This window comes from Cebus imitator, unplaced genomic scaffold (genome assembly GCF_001604975.1).
Source record: "Cebus imitator isolate Cc_AM_T3 unplaced genomic scaffold, Cebus_imitator-1.0 Scaffold37, whole genome shotgun sequence".
NCBI lineage: Eukaryota > Metazoa > Chordata > Mammalia > Primates > Cebidae > Cebus > Cebus imitator.
In genome coordinates this window covers 8,984,407-9,006,479 of record NW_016107352.1, presented here as the reverse complement: position 1 = coordinate 9,006,479, position 22,073 = coordinate 8,984,407, and the positions used below count along the sequence as shown (strand labels likewise).

At 35.1% G+C, this 22,073-nt stretch overlaps 1 protein-coding gene across 1 annotated transcript in view; it reads left to right on the top strand.

Moving 5' to 3' along the window:
* The window catches only part of THSD7A (thrombospondin type 1 domain containing 7A), a 493,191-nt gene that overhangs the window by 406,807 nt on the left and 64,311 nt on the right, over positions 1 to 22,073 (top strand). The window contains exons 12-14 of the mRNA XM_017525230.2: positions 1,383 to 1,577; positions 2,471 to 2,734; positions 20,791 to 20,969. Of these exons, the coding sequence (XP_017380719.1) occupies positions 1,383 to 1,577; positions 2,471 to 2,734; positions 20,791 to 20,969 (638 nt within the window). The remainder of the gene's footprint in view (positions 1 to 1,382; positions 1,578 to 2,470; positions 2,735 to 20,790; positions 20,970 to 22,073) is intronic.

Genomic DNA, 22,073 nt, shown 5'->3' with positions numbered 1-22,073 from the left:
CTTGCTACAATTGCTAGTTATATCCATTTACAAACTCTATTACAAAGCCTTGCACTCCTAGGCATGAGGTTTTAGTACATAGATCCAGATACTGTTGTCTAACCTGAGGCCCTCTGTGCCCTGGGCAACTTTGTCCATGAGCCATCAGCACTTACTAAGTTTAAAGTATTTAAAAGGGCCAATCCTGCTTCCAAATGGCAGGTGAAGAAATGTTAGAAATGTCAGGCTCCTTCACCTTGATTTCATGATGGTGGAATCCTGAAGAGGGCAGAGATCAGCGGCAGTTTCAGCCTAGACCATAAACCTGAAAAAGCCATGTAAATCACTCTGAATGAGGCCATTTAAGATAATTCAATGAAGACAACTTTAGGACCAAGGTTTAAATGTTCCATCTGCTTCCTCAATTAATAAGTAAGTTGTTTCTAAAACCAATAGGAAGGAAATGGCTTAGGGAGAAAATGGACTTTAAACATACATGCTCTTTTTCTTTAAGACTTGTTACCATAAAGCAATCGTGTGTGTGTGTGTGTGTGTGTGTGTGTGTGTGTGTATGTTCAATAGATAAAAATATTTCTTATTTTAAGTCAGTAGAACAATATCTTAGAAGAAATAATTTCTATCAATTGAAACTTTTAAGAATTTTTATGTAATTCTAGAAATATAAATTTTAACATAATGAATTAAGAATATTGAATACTTTTAAGTGCAAAGTTGATGTTTGTGCATGTGAAGAACTTGTAGAAGGAGGAGATGGAGGACTTTGACACTGCCCATCCATTCCTCATTCCAACCCATCCTAGTAAACTTGCAGTATACTACAGTGAACATACTTTTCATGCCATTGCAGTTTCATGATAAGTTCTGTAAACACACCTCCCTGACCTCAACCTACCAACCAGCTTGTGGCCACTAAAACACAATTTCATAGATATTCTAGGGTGTCCAATGATACCAAACAATATTAGAGGTACCTGGTGTCTCCCAGTCCCTCTGCAAACATCCCACGCTCAATATAAACTATTATCAGAACCCATGTATGATTTGTCTTACATTCTTAAAACTTTATTTCTAAATATCCTACATGTGACATCAATTGAAACCCTGAATAGATATAATTAAAACTGCTAAATGCCAAGTGTGCATGTGTCCGCTTTTCTGTGCCACAAAAATCACTCAAGGTTATGTGTTATTAACAAAAAAAACTACAAAACCAATATAATGGCAACTGTGATTATTAGAAATACTCCTATAAGATTTCTACTGTAAGGAAGGAATTAAAAGAGGCTTTCTCTGACTGCTTAACCAAATGTTAGGTTAGCTTCTAAATTATAGAGTAATGAGATGTTTGCATTTGTTATAACAGTTTTATGTTTTTCTTTTAGCCATTACTTGTCGCAAGCAAGATGGAGGACAGGCTGGAATCCATGAGTGCTTACAGTACGCAGGCCCTGTACCAGCCCTTACCCAAACCTGCCAGATCCCCTGCCAGGATGACTGTCAACTGACCAGCTGGTCCAAGTTTTCTTCATGCAACGGAGACTGTGGTGCAGTTAGAACCAGAAAGCGCACTCTTGTTGGTAAGAATAATTGAGAAGCCAGTACGCGTCAAAGTAGAGAAACACAATACGAGTTAGACTAAGAGAGTTCTGACAATGTACTTGAAAGATAATATACCAGTGGATTCAGATGTGTATTTTAAATTCAGTTGGCAGTGATAAAAGCATTATGTTCTTTCAGTAGAAAGAAAAGGAAGCTTTGAGAATTGAACTCTGACTCCCTATTTAATGTGTGGTACATTATTTTCCAGTGTAGACATGATCTTTTAGTGGACTGCCTGCAGACTGTAAAGTGCTTGGAGCAAAGTCTTTGGGGGACAAAAGAAAAAGTTGCTACTTCATTTATTTAACCCATTCTCATTATCAGAGCCTCAGATTATCCTTTCTCACCTAGAAAGGGGCATATAGCATTAATTCTGTTATCTGAAAACTGTATTTTAAGCCATAATAATGACTGAAAGCAGGAATATAATGAGCAAGAACTAAAGCTCGGTGCATCTGAAGTATTGCCAATGGCAAAAGAACCCAAAAAATATTGGTGCCAGTAGACTATTCATTACTTAAGTTAAAAAATGAACCACCTATGTAATGAAGACTGTCGAAAACTATATAACACAGCTTATGAAGGTGAGAAGTAAATATATGTAACTAGTTATATGTAGCATAATTTAAAAGTATGTGAAAAGAAGTGTTCTGAAAAAGCAATATAAATGTTACTGTGCGAAGCACACAATACCAACAACAGCCTATATAGAAAACACTGTCGGGTGAGAAAATAGCATGGATTTATAGGCTACTGTTAAATAAGGTTAAAAATGGAGAAAAGGAAATTAGGAAACTAGAAAATTTAGGGATGTGTGAAATTAATAATGGTATTTTCCAGCTTAAATTGTCTGGTGGTTTCTCTTCCACAGGAAAAAGTAAAAAGAAGGAAAAATGTAAAAATTCCCATTTGTATCCCCTGATTGAGACTCAGTATTGTCCTTGTGACAAATACAATGCACAGCCTGTGGGGAACTGGTCAGACTGTATTTTACCAGAGGGAAAAGTGGAAGTGATGTTGGGAATGAAAGTACAAGGAGACATCAAGGAGTGTGGACAAGGATATCGTTACCAAGCAATGGCCTGCTATGATCAAAATGGCAGGCTCGTGGAAACATCCAGATGTAACAGCCATGGTAATTAAATTTTTATTGTTATATATTTGCTATCTTCACGAGTGTGGAGGGAAAAGGCACATGTATCATAGTAGAATGGAAGTGAAGCTTTAAAGAAGTATATTCTAAATTAAGCTCTATGAAGCACCATACTATACATATATCATTTATATGTAACAGGACATTCAATGGCATTGCCTCTTTGTCCAGAAGTTGGCAACTTAAGTCCCAAAGATGGTGACAGGAAGCCTGATGGGGCCCACATCTTACAAAGGGTGGGCAAAACTGGTGCCAGAAAGGTCCTCCAGAACTTATCAAGAGCCTGTACATTGGATACACCCAAAATCCCCAACAAGTCTGTGCATAGAAAGGGAGTAAGGAGGAAATAAGATTTGAATCAGTTTGAGATTTAAACAGACTTTTAACAACCAAACTGGCAAGCTTTGCCATGTGCCCAAAATGCCATTAACCAACAGAGAAGATGGAAACTAGTAACTGGTGAAAACTCAAACATTTATTAATTCTCCATTGAATTCAAATTGGCACACACACACACACACACACACACACACAGAACACAGAAAGTATGCATACTCCTAGGAAACTGTGCCCTTTTATTTTCTAAACCAAAAAAGAAAGCAAAAATGCAGCAATAATAATTGGGTTGCCAAAAGTTTGTGAACAGTGCCATCTTTAACCAGAATATATTTAATCTTAATATTGGCAGTATTAAGCAATTTTCTCCATTATTCTTTTATTTTAATACATTTGTCTTTTTACAATGGAATGAAAGCAGTTTACAGTGGGGCAGCCTGGAACATAGATATCATATCTTTGCAAACACTAGATGATGATCTCTTACTTAGTTGACAGAAGTGACCAAAAAAGGATGACTTAAATGGCTAGGAGCACGGTACATGGCAGTTATCCTCCAACCTTGCCGAAATATTAATAACTGCTGCTGTTGGAATGGTGCTGCTCCAGTTTTATTACATGGTTCAGAAAACAACACTAATAAAACCATCTCACATTTATAAACCATCAAGGTATCATGGTGACATAGTTATTGAAATCTTCTAAACATCTCCCTACAAAGAAGTTTCTAGAAGTCTTGCCCTTTTGTTTCTATCTTATCACATAGTTCCTATTGTATCGAAGTCTAATGATATGCAAAGAAATGATAAATATTTGAGGTGATGGGTATCTCAGTTACAGTGATGTGATCATTACAATTATGTACTGTAATATCACATGTACCCCATAAATATGTTTAAAATTTCCATCTTGACCATCTTTAAGTGTATCGTTCAATAGTGTTAAGTACATTCACGATGTTGGGCAATCAATCTCCAGATGCTTTTCTTAAAAAATAAATTTTGTGTATATTTAAGGTGAACAAAAACAGTCTAATGGTATGAACCTCAAAGACTCCACAATATTGAAGCTCTAGATATAAGTATTTTTCAGGTTAATATATGTGCATTGCTGAATTGAAGATTATTACATGCCTTGAGAACAATAATTAGTAAAGGGAATTTAATATTTATAATCAGTATGATTTGAGAAACATCTCAAAGAGTAATTGAATATTTTATTCTCTACATCAAATAACATAAGTGTTATAAATTAGATATCAAGAAAAATCTAAATTCCCTTTCTATTTTGGGGTGATAATATAGAAAACCATAATTAGCCATTAAAATATAAAATTGAAGATCATTTTAAAAATGTGTTTTTTGTGGAATGCAGCATATAAGTGTTTGGTTAGATTTCAGCTTCTTATGCATAGTGAATCACTAAAACAATCATTTAACATTACCTGTGAACTTCCAGAATAACATTCATATTTTCTCACTTTTGCCTTGATCTGTTAATTAGATGCATGAGAGCATCAGCAAGCTACTTCAGTCAATCTTATATTTAGAAAAATCTTTTAAAATATTCTGTAACCCTCACAGAAATGTTTGATCACTTCAAAAAAGGAAAAGAACAAAAATAATTGAAATTTCCCAAAGGCAGTATACATTTCTTATTTTAGCATTGTCAACTCACAGCATGAAGAATGCAGTACTGTATTCTAGGGAAATGCTCTTATAGGAAAATGATGAAACCATGCTGACATTGACCTCACAGGGATTCTGAAAGTATCTAAGAAAGATTCTTAACGAAGTGTATGGTTCCCGCTTAGTTCTTCTGTATGTCCTGCATCATTCCTGTCTCAATCTGGTATCTGATGGGATGTCCAATGAGGTATTTAACATTTACTAACATAATTACTCAAAGTCTGGAGAAATGAATCTCTAATGCCTCATTTCTTTGGAAATTCTTACTTTCCTTAAATATGTACCGTCAATTCTGGTGTTTGTGGAATGTTCCGACTTTGCCACTCTCTCCCAGTCATTCCCTAGTTGTAATCTCTGTGACAACTGCTTTCTTCCAGCCAAATCAGCTTTCTAGATGAATGGTTTTTAAGTGGCTCTCTAGAAAAAGTCTCTTCCCGCTTTCAGTTTAAACACAGAATTGATCCCCATATGTGTGCAGTGCAATGACAATAATCCCCCATTCAATAGTGATCTTAGGGTATTTCTGTTTAATCACTGGTGTCCATCTGTGGATCATAATACCATTTATTCATAAAGCAGCGTGACTTTTCACCAGTTTAATTATATTATTGTAGACAGTTTCCCATTGGGTCACTTTTTTTTTAATGTCTTAAAGTTGAGGCAGAATTCTTTTATTTTTAAACTTCCATGTTCTATTTTTAAACTTCCGTAGACTCTGCACTGAAAAGTGATGTAACTATGTTGCCAAAATCAGATGTTAGAGTATACTTTGGGAGCCACATAAATGTTCATCCTTATGCATGATATTAAATATAGTGACTGCAGACTGCAGGAATGTTGATTTATAAGCACATTTATGGCATTTATCTGTACTAAAGTCATAATACAAATTATGTATATTTACTCTTGGCACGAAATCTTGGATGGTGTCACTACAGCAACAATTTTTTTAGCAGCTTTAAATTTTTTTTTTTTAATTACACTTTACCTTCTGGGATACATGTGCAGAACATGCAGATTTGTTACATAAGTATATACATCCTATGGTGGTTTGCTGTACCCATCAACCCATCATCTACATTAGGTATTTCTCCTAATGCTACCCCTCCTCTATCCCCCAACCCCTGACAGGCCCCAGTGTCTGATGTTCCCCACCCTGTATCCATGTGTTCTCATTGTTCAGTTCCCACTTATGAGTGAGAACATGTAGTGTTTGGTTTTCTGTTCCTGTGTTAGTTTGCTGAGAACGATGGTTTCATCAACCAATATCTTAGAGAAATCTCATGATGAATAAAAAATGTGTAATTTGATTTTTCAAGTGATTAAAATTGTTGCAGCAATTTTAAATCACTCAAAAATTAAATAAAAATCAAAAATCAAAATTATTCAGCATGAGATTCCTCTAAGATATTGGTTGATTAGTTTATTAGAAATTTATTGAGAGCCTTCCCAGTACTAGGTACTTCTCAAGTTAATCATCGTCAAAATGTTACAAAACAAAGAGCAGAATATTTGGAATGTTTTTATTATATCATTTAATCTTCATATTTTAAAGAATCTTAGAGGTAGCCCAGCTTATGCAAGGTACATAGATACCAGACTTCTATTTAAATAGAAAGGATAGAATTGTATGGTGCCGCCCTCAGCCTGATCCAGTGCTCCCCAATCCTTTTATCCTGCTTGGCATCTTGCATTTCTAAAGTGTGTATCATATTTTAACATACCATATAACTTACTTACTCATTATGTTTATTATTTATTCTTTATGTCCCATTCAAGAATAGAGATTGATGAGGATATCTTTGACTATTCTATTCACTGATGTATCCTAAGTACCTAGAACAGTAGGTGCTCAACAAAATTTGTAGAATGAATGCACAAATAAAAACCTGGAGAGAATGATTTTTTCCAGGTGAAGAGTAACATACAGATTACTAGAGTTGCAGTTGGTCCACAGTCAGGCTAAGTCACTTTACTTTCTCTGGATAATGTCTTTCCCTTTGTATCACATTTCTGGGAAATAAATCATTGAGAGTAACTAACAAATAAAAGCTACACATGCCACACACTCTCTATATGATATTAATTACAAATACTTATCTCTACTAGATGCCAGAAGGGATAATAGTTACATACCCATCCCACTGAATAAGTTCAGTAATAACAATATTGGAAGGTCTCCTCTTGTTGCCATTTAAGGCTTCCTGTTCTGAATGGTCTGATTTGCACCATACTGGATTTGAACAACAGCTTAACCTCGTGGTTCATATTAGTAATTGTGACAAATTGCATTTTCTATGTTTACAACTTTAATTGGGTGTTCAGGATATTTCTTTAACTCTCTTTGTTTTCATTTGTGGTAAAATAAGGAATAACATCTCTCTTTGATTTAATTAAAAGGTGTATTTTGAAGGTGAGTTGGATAAAGTGTAAAAATGCCAGAGGCTCCAATCTTGAGCTCTGTGAGCTACATAATTCCTTCTATACACTTCTTTTAAACTTTTACCCTTGGAAAATTTGTCTATGGTATTTCACATAAGCAGTATAAGCCATAATGCACTATCAACAAATATTCTAAAGTTAAACTCAATTATATTTGTAATCCCTTATCATGTTATCAAGCAGAAAGTCATATTTGATTATATTTCCTCCAGAGTCCACATGATTTAATATGCATTGTTTAACATGTTTAATAGCTCTCCTATTACCTAATATTGTAAAACATTGCTGTTGATACCTTTAAAATACTTGCCAACATGGGGAGACTATGAGGTAACTCAAGAGTTAGTTGTTAGGCTACATTAGTTGTCACAAAATGTTTTCTTAAAGGGCCAGATAACAAATATTTCAAGAGTTGTGGGCCAAAAGGTCTTTGTCACAATTACGCAAACCTGCCATTAGAACATATAAGCAGCCATAGACAATACATGAACAAATGGATATGGCTGTGTTCCAGTAAAATTTTATTTACAAAAAAAATAGCAGCCTGGGCTATTTTTTACTCGCATCTGGGATCTAAACCCCTCAAAATGTGATCTACAGACCAGCAGTGTGAACATCACTGGGAAACTGTTGAGAATATAGAAAGTTAGCCCCTATTATAGAACTGCTGAGTCAGAATCTGCATTTGGACAAGATTTTAATGTGTAAGATTCTACTGTATCTTGCACATAGAGACAGTCCCTCCTCCAGAACCTCATGATGGTGCTGTCTTCTGTAAAACAGTCAACACCTCCATGTAAAAGTGATTACCAGTTATGGGGAAGACAGAATTTGGAAACTTTTGGTATTTATAAAGATACATCTTCAAAAGGTAAAAGTTTATTTAGGTACAGTTTTCAAAACAAGGGTCAATAGAACATTCTTTGGAAACTATATTGGCACTTTAATGATTACCTTGAGGAAAGTGCTGAGCTTCACTACAGAGACTTCATTATAGAAAAAAATTGAGGATTATTTCTTTCTCTTGTAATGAAGCGTTGCCTGAGTATATAGGCATACCTCAGAGACTGCAATAAGGCAAATATCACAGTAAAGCAAGTCACACAAATATCACAAATATTTTTGTTCCCAGTACATATAAAAGTTCTGTTTTTGCTGATGGAGGGTCTTGCTTTGATGCGGATGGCTGCTGACTAATCGGATAGTGGTTTCTATAGTTTGAGGTAACTGTGGCCTTTTTTTTTTTTTTTTTTTTTTGAGACAGAGTCTTGCTCTGTCGCCAGGTGCCAGGCTGGAGGGCAGTGGCGTAATCTCGGCTCACTGCCAATCTCCGCCTCCTGGGTTCAAGCAATTCTCCTGCCTCAACCTCCCGAGTAGCTGGGACTACATGCACGTGCCACCACACCCAGCTAATTTTTTTGTATTTTTTAGTAGAGATGGGGTTTCACCACGTTGGCCAGGATGGTCTCCATCTCTTGACCTCGTGTTCCACCCACCTCGGCCTCCCAAAGTGCTCAGATTACAGGCGTGAGCTACCGCACCTGGCTGGCCATTTCTTAAAATAAGACAGTAATGAATTTTGCTGCATCCGTTGACTCTTCCATTCACGAAAGAGTTCTCTGTTGCATGCAATGCTGTTTGATAGCATTTTACCCACCGTGAAACTTCTTTCAAAATTGCAGTATATCCTCTCAAACCCTGCTACTGCTTTATCAACTACATTTATGTAGTATTCTAAATTCTTTGTCATTTCAACAGTTGTCACAGCATCTTTACCCAGAGCAGATTCCATCTAAGAAATCACTTTCTTTGCTCATCCATGAGAAGCAGTTCCTCATCTGTTCAAGTTTTATTGTGAGATTGCACCAATCTAGTCACATCTTCAGACTCCTCTTCTAATGCTAGTTCCTTTGCTGTTTCCACGACATCTGCAATTACTTTTTCCACTGAAGTCTTGAACCCTCTCCTAGTCATCCATGAGAACTGACTTAATTCAAACTCCTGTTAAGGTAGATATTATGACCTCCTTCCATGAATCATTAATGTTCTTAATGGTATCTAGGTTGGTGAATCTGTTCCAGAAATGTTCAGTATATTTTGCCTGGATCCATTGGAGGCATAACTATGGCAACTGTAGTCTTACAAAAGGTATTTCTTAAATAATAAGACTTCTAAGTCAAAATTACTCTTTGGCCCATGGGCTGCAGAATAGATACTGTGTTAGCAGGCATGAAAACAACATTTATCTCCTTGTACTTCTCCATCGGAGCTCCTAGATGACTACATGCATCGTCAATGAGCACTAATATTTTGAAAGGAATCTTTTTATCTGAGCAGTAGGTCTCAACAGTGGGCTTCAAATATTCAGTAAACCATACTATAAACAGATGCGCTATCATCCAGGCTTTGTTGTTCCATTATTGAGCACAAGCAGAGTAGATTTAGCTTGATTCTTAAAGGCGCTAGGATTTTCAGAATGGTAAATGGGCATTGGCTTCAACTTTAAGCTACCAGCTGCATTAACCCCTAACAAGAGAGTCAACCTGTACCTTGAAGCTTTTAAGCCTGCTGTTGACTTTTCCTCCCTAGCTATGAAAGTCCTAGATGTTGTCTTCTTCCAACAGAAGGATATTTCATCTACACTGAAAATTCTGTTGCTTAGTGTTGTCATCTTAATCTATTATCTTAACTAGGTATGCTTGATAACTTTCTGCAGCTTCTATATGAGCACTTGATGCTTCACTTTGTACTTTATGTTACAGACAGCTTGTTTCCTTAAATCCAAACAACCTCTGCTAGCTTTCAACATTTCTTATGCAGCTTCCTCACCTCGCTCAGCCTTCATAGAGCTGAAGATAGCATCTTGCTCATTTAGGCTTTGGCTTAAGGGAATGTTCTGGTTAGTCTGGTCTTCTATCTAGAACACCAAAACCTTCTGCATATCAGCAGTAACACTCTTGCACTTTCTTATCATTTGTGTGTTCACTGGAGTGGCACTTTGAATTCCTTCAAGAAGTTTTTCTTTGCATTCACAACTTGGCACCCTCAAACAATTATAATAGTAACATCAAAGATCACTGATTTGAGATCACCATAACAGATATAATAATAATAGAAAAGTTTGAAATATTTTAAGAATTACCAAAATGTGACACAGAGACACAAAGTAAACACATGCTTTCTTTAGCACAATGTGCTAAAGAAACACAATGGCATCTATAGACTTGTTGATGTCAGGTTGTCACAACCTTCGATTTGTAAAAAATGCAAGATCTGCAAAGCAAAACAAAGCAAAGTCCAATAAAATAAGGTGTACCTGTAAAACTTTCTAATATACTTACATTGTTTCTTTATCAAGTTTTATTACCCTATGTAATACAATGAGCATTAAGGTTTAATGGAAAATTGAAGCTGAACACTATTAAAAAATCAAAGCCCAATTCAGATTTCTCCTTTGAAAATAGTCATATTTTTGCTAAAGGAATTCCATACTAATTGAACTTTATTGAGCAAAACTATTCCACATTTTACAGCTCAATAGTTTTATTTTACTATAAGACTTTTTGTATTTAAAGAAAAAAATTAGGAAAATTACAAGAACATAATATATCAGCCAAAATATTAAAATTAAAATATATCTGTCAAAGTATTGAGGAAGAAAAAAGTCTCTTTCAGTTCATATAGAAAAATAAGAGAGAGTTCTAGGTTTATTTACTGTCCCATTGTCAAACAAAATACAATGTTATATTTAAGGGCTGGGCACACTTTTCTTTGTACACGAAGAATTGTGATCCAATGGCTGTAAAATTACCAGGCCTTGATACTGCCTCTGGGCATCATACTGGCATTCAGAAAGCTGAAATACATTTTTGTAGGTCACTTTAATTAGGTTCATTTATCTTCTAATTGTAGTGACAATTAAATAGTTCAGAATAGTTTGTCTAATGCCCTATTAATATAAAATCGGTGTCTCTTTAACATTAATTTTTAAATAGAGTGATTTGTATTGAGTCTCCCATGTTTTCTATCTTTGCCTAGCATGCTTGTGAATGATACTACAGAGGACTTTCTGGACATTAATGAATAGCTTAAGCAGTTGCTTTTTTGCAAGCATCTGTAGGACTCAAAGTGTGCTTTGCTAGCACCCAAAGGTACTCTTTAAAAATTTGCTTCACACCAGTTTGCACTGTAGCACTAATTATTAAAATAAAAAGAAGGCTCTACAAATATCACAAGTAAGGAAAAATCTTTTAATAGAATATCTTTATATTATAAATACGTGTGTGGAATACTATATCCTTGTGTGGCAACATTTAACATTATTGCCTAATAGCCTAAGCAGTCTACTGCTTATTCCAGCAGCCTCTCACAGTTCTGCCACAGATGATTCCAAAGTGGGTATCATGTTTCAAGGACCATTCTAGCTACTGCAAGGAACTGTAGATACCAAACACTGGGCCTCTAGTACACATGTCTCAGATCTAGGATTCTTTTCTACTAGCATTTGTACGAACAGGAAAGAATCATCATAAAAAAAAAAAAACTTGGAAAAGGAATACGTCCTGGATTAACTTTAAAAACTACAATACCCAATTTACAAATAGATTTTAGTTTAAGAGTTTGTGTTTTTAAGTTGTAATATGGAACTCAATATAAAATTAATAAAAATAATCATGAATATGGGTAGATAATAACCCACCTGACCACTCAACCATAAAGTAACTGAAATGTATAACTTTTTGTAATAGGATTCTACCAAAGATTATATAGGTTCACTATTAGAAGTTAATTAGAAACAAAATTGGATGAGAAATTGTTCCTTATCATAGTAGATACTCGTATTATGGGAAGAACATGTTTAATTAAACCAGGCAGAAAGAGCAATAAATAGAGTCTTGTAAACAACCCAAAATTGAACCCTAATTTTTCCAAAGAGCTCTTCCACTTGGTAGAATTTATTTAATGTCTAATTCATTTGAGAATTTCAGTGTCTCATTTGATAGCCTAGGTAGAGCTAGTATTGCTTTTGCAGTTTTCATTCACAGTTGGAATCTTTTTCTCCTTTCAAATGTGAAAGAGAGGCAGTGGGTGAGGGACAAGCTTTTCCTGAGGTAACTAGTTGCAAGTTTAAAGAGCCAAGGAAAGAAGGAAAGAGCATCTAAGGATACTTGGGCACAAAGAGAAAGCAGTTGCCTGGGGTCGAATTTAAATAAGGTATGGAGATCAGCACTAAGCTCACGCAAGCTCCCTCAGGGAGCACAGTGGAGGCGATGAGGAAGAGACTAGCTGGAGATTTTCCTGCATCTGCCATTCCTGTCAGGTGTGATGGAAGGGCATGTGCCATTATCAGATAGTTTTGTGTGTTCGTGTCCCGACCCCTCAACTCATCTCCTACTTTATATCATGGTTTTCAAACTGGGTTTCCCGGAGCCCCTCAGGCCAGGCAGGCTGTCAAACACAGCCTCCAGTGGATCCTGTGTCCTTATCTGGCTTTCCTTTCAGTTTTTTTTTTAGGAATAAAGTGTTCCATTGCTTAAAATAAATTTAACTGCCAAAAACAATTCATTATTTGCAACAACCAAAAAAGAAAAATTAGAATTTTGCTTTACCAGCAAATTCCGCCACTGTAGGAAATTTTAGGTAATCTGGATATAAAACAAAATTAACTCACCTTTGATCTTTTAAACGGACATTTAAAAAAACAGGAAGTTTATCCACATGACACTTTCCCCTCCCTTTGATGAAATTAATTTGTTGCCAGCTTATCCATGTTTGACCTTTAACCTGTAAAATGTAAAATAACGTAGGAAGAAGAAACTTTCTTAAGCTTTTGGCATTTTTGTTTGGTTGCTTGGTTTTGCATTTTCTTCTATATATGGAAATGGACATTTTAAAAAACCTACCTTAAAAATCTTAAATTCTAAATGGTTCAAAACATGATTTCAATTTTAAAGCATTTCAATTGCAATCTGTCTAGATGATCTATTTCTCTGGTCCAGGGAGATGCTATGTGAAAAAGTCAGTAATTATGGGAATACAGTATCTGAGTCATTCTCTTAGAGAGTCATAGTTTGTATTACCCAAAAGAGCAAGTCCAGGGTAAAGAGACCTGTATAACCTAGTTTAGTGCAGCAGTTTTTCATTTTACCACAGAATGATTTTGGTTAAAATTATGTTTAATACTTATTAGAATCCAGTAAACTAGTGTTTAAAGACCATCCTTTGCAAATACTTTCATGGCAATATTAGATTTTCATTGATTGAAAGAACAGCGCATTGCACTGAATCAAGTTAAAAATAAATCATTCTAATAAGCTTCAGAATTAATATATTTTCCATTATTTTATCTTCAGTCTGAATGCTCTATCACATATGTTTGTATTCTTGACAAAGCCCTATTACTAAAGTCAGGTAATAGGGCTTTGTCTGCATCTGATTTTCAATATCATGTTAAAATTATAAATGTTAAATGGGAGAAAGTCAATAAATGCCTTCATATATGTAATTATTCCCAAGGTTTGTTATTATGATTGAATAAGTAAAATACAGACGCAGGTTCTTACATATATAAGTTTATTTTATTTTTTAACAAAATATATATTTGAAAGTGCAGTATAATTCTGACACCAACTACCTGGAGCTAGGCCAAACTTCAGAGGTTAAGGGCCCAGTACTCCACAAGACCGCTCTCACTTCAGCTGCAAGTTTGCGAGTCCCCAAGCTAACCTTACTTCTCAGAAGCTGGCTACAAATTTCGGAGTTCCCCGTACTGCCCCAGGCTGAGTAATTCACTACAACAGCTGACAGAACCTGGAAAGGCACTATATTTACCACTGCAGTTTTATAATAGCAAAAGGATACAAATCAGAACCAGCTCAAAAAGACAGGTAGCTGAGGTCTGTGGGAGCATCTGAAACATTAAGCATTCATCTTAGGGAGTCAGGAGGCATCTTTTTCTCAGCACACTGATGTGTGTTTCCAAACAGAAAACTCACCTGAGCTTTGGTATCCAGAGTTTTTATTCAGATTTCATTACATAGGCATGACTGATGAATCACTGGCCATATGGTTAAATGTAATCTCTTCCTTCTTAGAGGTAGGTCAGATAACATGTAGCTCAAAGCTCTAACTCTCTAATCACATGATTGGTCTCTCTGGTGTGACCAGCCCCTTTCTGAGATATCCTTAGAGCATATAATCTTAGGTGGTCTGAAGAGTCCACTATGAATAACATAGATAGTTCTATCACTAGTAAAATTTCAGGGCTGAGAGACCTGCCTTCCAGGAATGAGGGACAAGGGTCAGCCCAATTCCTTATTATAAAAGAGAAGTCTTTTGAGTTTGCTATAAGAAGTGGCCTCGGTAATGAAATTGTACATAGACGTAACTAAATGAATCTGAAAAAGCATGGTCATTGAGTAAACTCCCAATATTAAAATAACAACAATAACAAAACCTCACAGCCATTCAAACTGTTGTTGAAATTTTCTGAGGAAATATATAAATACTTACCAGATATGAACACATATGCCTGGAAATGTATATAAGATTAATAAACATGATTAAAATTAAAATTAGAATATTTTATTATACTTCTGTAAATTTGCCTGAGTACTTCACTATGATAATTAATTGCCTAATATTGATTTATAACTTTTCATCCATCAAATATATGATGGGTAGAATATAGGAATATAGGCATTTGGATATTTACATAATAATTTGGTTGCTATGGTATCAGATCACGAATTGCTCAAGAATATTGTCCATTTGAAAAGTTTTTGCAAAATAATTTTTTTTTCAAATTTTTACAGCCTATAAGGACCACAATAGGTAAAAGTCTAGCTACATTTTCTCATTCCCAGTTGCAGTCAAATACACATAATACACATTTAAGTAGGAGAGAGTTTTGAGGCTGCTTTTGAAATTAATTCAGATGTTTCAGAGAGAATGCCAGTTATTCATTCACATAGCTGTAAATCAGAACCACCAAGTATTTTTCATGTGCTTTCAAAATGAATTCTTTGATCCATCAACAGTGCTCCTTTCAACAGCACAATTTAGTAATTGTGAAGGTGGCTGAAATCTACTTTATCTCCACATTCATAATTCAAATGAGTGAGTGATTGTGTATATCTCAAAGGCAATATGTCCTCCAGTTGCCACTTTAAGCCTGCTGATGTTTTGTATTTATTTCAGCCTGAAAGCAGTGGTCAGAAAGCAGCAGTCAAAAATAAAATCAGAAGTCCAGAGTTTAATTTTTCCAAGTGTCAAATTCTGTGTTGAACTGCCAAAAGTTTTAATATCCTAATTGTGAAGTCATTTATTTTATTTCAGCATCCTCAGAAACCATACATCGATACAAGATGCCAGCAGTTTATTTAGCCTTAAAACACTCCAAATGTTTCTCTATCATTCCATCCCCCATGATTGTTTGCTGTTAATTGCCCTAAAAAATGATCTGAGCAGAGAAGGCAGGGGAATGCTTATCTAGCAGTTCACTAGTACCATTAAGGATTTTAATGGTGCTAGATAAACATGACAGGCAATTATTGAATGTTGTCAGACACTGGAAAATAAAACTGAGATGCTAGGCAATATATGCTTTTGCAGTTTTATCTTTATCTCACTTCCTAATTTGTATCTTTTAACAGTTTAATAGTTTGAATTTTATTTGAGAGATGTTTTGTGGAATATGCTATTGGAAAATCAGACGTAAAGTTTTTATATCTCCTTCCTTAGTAACACAATGTGAATCAGTCTGAAGTCATACATGTTAAATCTTTCTAAAGCCATAATATTTTAAAAACAAAAAAAAAAATTCCATTTATCTGTTACTCTGTGAGGTAGTGACATGAAAGACCACCATGTGATTCTATTTTCAGTTACAATTACTGAGCTAAAAAAAGGTGAGAGGTTCACTTTTGGGAGATATTTTGTAGTTTATCAAGGTGGAAGAATGCAGTTCTAAAAAAATTTGGTCATAATGCCATTGATTTGGAAAAAACTGTTACTTATGTAAAGAAAACAAATTATTACTGGCCATAAAATAAGAGGAATTATTTTTTAGGCATCTCGTAGCTATAGGAAAAAGGGAATGGAATTTGAAATATATGTCATCTTCATGAAGGGGGCTTATTTCTCCACCTCAAAGCATAAGTAAACTCAAAAATGTAAGATTTAAGTAGATCACTGTAATCTATTTTAAAATTTCAGTAACACTGCTGTGAAATACTCCTTTAGTTTTTGTTGGACTTTCCTCGGATCATTATCAATACTCCAAAAGTCATCTTGAGTATCAACAGTACATTAGAAACTTAGCACTGCCATCTTCTTTCTGTCTTCTATGTCTCACAACAAACAAAATCCCGACTCTGCCATGTCTGCTCTCCAGAAGATTATCTGGGATTCATCCCCACTTTCAAAACTTTTCATTGTATCTTAATCTTCATGCCAAATTTGTGATCCCATTTTTTAAAATTTATACTATATTTACAATGGATGATATAATGTACATACCATCTGATCAATCCATTTCTCTTCTAGGAGTACGTAAAACAGAAATGCATACATATGTCCATCAAAGACACATTCTAGAATATTCATAGCAGCAAAGTTAATAATGCCCCCATATTGAAAATTACCTAAATGCTCACCAACAACAGAATGAATAAACCATAGTATGTTCACACAATAGAATGCTACACATCAACTAGATAAGCAGTCTTCAGCTATATGCACCAATACGAATGAAATGCACATCACAATGTAGAGTGAAAAGGCTAACACAAACGGATATACAGTATATGAGTCTATTTACCTGAAATTTTTAAAAAGTGAAACTATTCTACACTGTGAGTAGTGAGGATAGTTGTTCCTCTTGTAAGAATGGGTAGTGGCTGAAAGGGAACACAAAGGAGGATTCTGGACTATTGATTTCATGGGTGTGTTCAATGAAATTTACATCTATAGAAAAATGCACTTTTGTGTATGAAGACTACAATACGAACTTTAAAACAAATACCTTTGACAACTGTACAGGCGATACTACATAAAAAGATGCCAGAAATCTATTTATCTTCCATTGTTTTGGTTCTGCCTGTTTCTTACAGTAACATTTCCTAACTTAAGTCCGTTACAGTCACATACACAAATGAGTAAAAGTAAAACTTGGAAACCTGAATAAGTGCGATGGTTTGTATCGTCAATAACTTGAGAGTGGTGGGAGCTTATGTTTTTAACATGTGTCTCAGATAATTTATGATTAGGCAAGGCTAGTAAATACTATATAGTAAATTAAATCATATTTTAGCACTATTTCAATACAGGACAGTTTGAGCACAATCATATAGATTAAATTTGCCATTTTGGTTTAAAAGTGGTCTCATTTTTCTAAATTAAAGAAATTGGCCAGGTGCAGAGGCTCAAGCCTGTAATCTCAGCGTTTTGGGATATTGAGTCCGGTGGATCACAAGGTCAGGACTTTGAGACCAGTGTGGCCAACATGGTGAAACCCCATCTCTTCTAAAAATACAAAAAATTAGCCAGGTGTGGTGGCACATGCCTGTGGTCCCAGCTACTTGGGAGGCTGTGGCAGGAGAATTGCTTGAACCCAGGAGGCAGAGATTTCAGTGAGCCAAGATCACACCACAGCATTCCATCCTGGGTGACAGCATGAGACCCTATCTCAAAAAAAAGAAAAGAAAAAAAAATTAATGTTTGTTGGTTCTTTCTTAAATCTTCCTACAACAAAAAGAATAAAATAGGAATAAATATAACAAGTTTGAGACCTATACACTGAAAACTATAAAACATCATTTAAAGAAACTAAAGATCTATAAAAATGGAAATAAATTTGGTGTGTCTGAATTAAGAAGGCAGTACTTCCAAATTGAACAACAAATTTGACACAATCCCTATCAAAATCCTAGCTGCAATTTTTTTGCAGAAATTGACAATCTCATTCTAAAATGCATAAAGAAATTTGACTCACAATAGCCAAACCTATCTTTAACAGGAAAAACAAAGTAGGAAGACTCACACATCCAGATTTCAATACTTGCTACAAAGTTATAGTCATGAAGACTGTGTAGTACTATCATGAGACTAGACAGAGATAAATGGAATAGAATTCACCGTTCAAAAATAATTACTTCCATTATGGTCAACTCATTTTCAACAAGGGTCCCAAAACAATTCAATTAGAAAAGAATCATTTTTTCAACAACTGAGGACATTTTAACTCAATAACCGCATGTAAAAGAATGAAATTAGGCCCCTACTTTTTATCATAAATAAAAGTTAACTCGAAATACATACCTAAATATAAGAGCTAAAACTATAAAATTCTCATGAGAAAACACTACTGTAAACCTAGATGAACTTGGCTTAGGAAATGGGTTCCTAGATATAATACAGAAGCATTTAAAACCAAGGAAAAAGATAAAGTGGACTTCATTTACGTTTAAAACTTTTGTTCTTCAAAGAACACTAAAATTTCAAAAAGAGACAATAACAAGTGTGACAAGAATTTGTAGAAATTGGAACATGCATACGTATCTGGTAGAATATAAAGTGGTGCAGTCGTTTTGGAAAACAGTTTGACACTTCCTGAAAAAGTTAAATAGGAGTTACCATATGACTGAGCAATTTCATATATATTAGAGGGAATTGAACTATGCATAATATATATTAAAGGAAATTGAAAATGTATGCCCACACAGAAGCTTGTAAACAGATGTTCATAGCACCATTATTCATGATAGACAAAAACTGAAAACAACTCAAATGTCCGTTAACTGATGAGTGGATAAACAAAATGTGAAATGTCCATACAGTGGAATATTATCCAATCATAGGAAGGACTGAGGTAATGATACATGCTATAACATAAATGAATCTTGAAAACATTGTACTGAGTGAAAGAAGCCAGCCAGGCATGGTGATTCACACCTGTAATCTGAATACTTTGGGAGGCCAAGGACCACTTGAGACTAGAAGTTCTAGACTAACCTGAGCAACACGGTAAGACCTCATCTCTATAAAAAATATAAAAATTAGCTTGGTGTGCACCCTTTGTCCCAGCCAAGCTACTGAAAAGGCTGAGGTAGAAGGATCTCTTGAGGACAGGAGGTCAAGGCTACAGTGAGCTATGATGACACCGCTGCCCTCCAGCCTGGGAGACAGTGTAAGACACCACCTTTAAAACAAAAAATAAGAGAAATAAGATCATATAATGTTTTATTTCACTTATACGGAATGTCTAGGTTAGGTAAATTCATAGATACAGAAAGTAGATTCATCATTGGCAGGGGATGAGGAAGGGGAAAATAGGAAGTGACTGCTGGTAACCATAGGGTTTATTTTTAGGGTAAAACACATGTTCTAAAATTAGATGGTGGTGTTGGTTGCACAACTTAGCAAACATACTGAAAACCAAAACGAGGTTATTTTTATGGCATATGAATTATATCTCCATAAATTCTTTAAAATATACCTGGAGTTGCCTAGTATCAACTGTTGACATTATAATCATTGTCAAAATTGAATCTCTGCTGTTGAGATAAAATGGGAAGGCACAGTGTTTACTTGTAGCAAGAACACCCTCTCTCCACATTCAGAGTAAAGAGTAACATAGAGGACAACCGTGCATTTCATTCTTGACCAGAGGAATTTTGCTGTTTTCACATGTTTGCCTTGAGAATAATATTCTTTAATTGATATTATGAAAAGGCAAGTTCATAGTTAAGAACTTCAAAGAAAACGCTCCCATTTCCCAAAACAAATCTGTGCACTATTAACTGAATTGGCTGGGTGATTTGACGGAATGACTACTGGATTAGACCTCAGGAAACTTTTCCCCATCTCTTACTGTGTAACCTTAGACTCAGTCAGTCATCGCTCTGCATTTGTTTTCTTAACTGGCTGCCAGAATATCAAGACTTGTACAATTCATATGTAAGATTTTCAACAGAATCCAATGATACAAGATATGAAGGTGCCTTGAAAGTGACAGCATGGTAAAATATGAGACATTACTTAACATCCTTCATTTTTCTTCAGAATTGCTTTTCAAAGAAGGAGAAACACAAGCTGCTAAGTTAAATGGTTCCTTTTGGGTATTAAGTGAAAGGGACTGGGATTTTTTTCTTAAGAAAGCAGGTTGCATGGACTCAGAACTCTGTACTTGTGTGACATTAACAGATAGGGTTTTATAGAAAACTTACAATTTTTTAATGTATCATTCTGTCAGCATGAGAATGATATGGCAGCAGACAGGTTATTGTCAATTAAATACGAGCTGTCAGAAAGTCAGAAATGTTGAAATATGGTGAGCATGAATCCTAAGCAGATCACGTGGCAGCTTCTCAGCTGTTATTTTAACAGAGTCGCTGTATGTATGTGTCATTTTCCTGCAGAATTTAATTTGAGTCCCTAACAACGGAGACACCTCTGCATTTGCATGCTGCTGTCAAGTCAGCCTTGGACCTTTTAAATGAGCTAGAATAGTGGGTGGTAGTGGGAGAGTGACAAGTGGAGGAGATGATTGTTGTCTCATTTTCCTCCACTCAGGTTACATTGAAGAGGCCTGCATCATCCCCTGCCCCTCAGACTGCAAGCTTAGTGAATGGTCCAACTGGTCGCGCTGCAGCAAGTCCTGTGGGAGTGGTGTGAAGGTTCGGTCTAAATGGCTGCGAGAAAAGCCGTATAATGGAGGAAGGCCTTGCCCCAAACTGGACCATGTCAACCAGGTATTTTCTATCATTCAGAGTATGAAGGTATTGTTTAGATTCACAATGATCTGATTTTTTTCTCCAAAATCAGAGGAAATAATAGCTATGGAATAAGAAATCTGACCCATTTTTACCAGTTAAATAATAAAAGAGTAAACAATAGCTACTGAATAAGAAATCTGATCCATTTTTACCATTAGAATGCCTTAGGAAATGCATGTATGTTATTAAAATCCCAAATTAAACATAATCTCTGTATTCTCTGGAGATTCCATGCCCTGCAAGTATATGAGTATGTATATAATTCAATGGAGAGAACAATGACACCTATCTGTGAAATAATGTCAAGGTATTTAATCTGTCATAAAATTGTATCTTAACACGCAGGCCGAGACTATCTCATTCTTAAAGTTTCCCCAGACTGTCAGAAAAGACATCTCAATTACCAACTACTTAAATTAAGATCAAAGAAATAAAATGGATTTGGGTCTAAAATTAGGAAAAATATATACTGTTTGTTTAAATGTGTTTGATATAAAACAAATTGAGAAAAAGAAATACAAAGATGGCTTCAAAGTCACTGTAAGTATGCTGTCAGTTTAGTCATTGACCATTTTCAGTTTCATTTGCAACTCTGAATGATGTATTCTTTCTGACCTACTGTTACTAGTTGTTTTTCTGTTCTATTAGAGATGAATAGTAAAAATCCTAATGGAGGAAGTGTGACTAATTTAAATGAAATGTAACATAATCAAACAGTTATGACCATGTTTTGCCTACATGTGAATTAACAAAGAATAATTTCATACATTATGTGTGGGTGTTAAGTTTCGTATTTGAATTTAAATCACAATCAAATGAATCAAGTCCTTAAATACGTAGAGTTGTTTCATACATACATAGACTAATTTTAATCTCGAAACACACTGCTCACGGGTATACATACTTTCCTTCCCAGATTAACATAACTTTGTTCGTAATAAAAGTACATTGTAGAGAAAACAGAAAGAACTTTGGCATTAAGTAAATTAAGGTGACGGTCATGACAAATTAAATTCTATAAAAAGTACTCTAAAGAGTCTCGATTGTTCCCCAACTAAAGTTGCTGACTTTAGGTGCAAG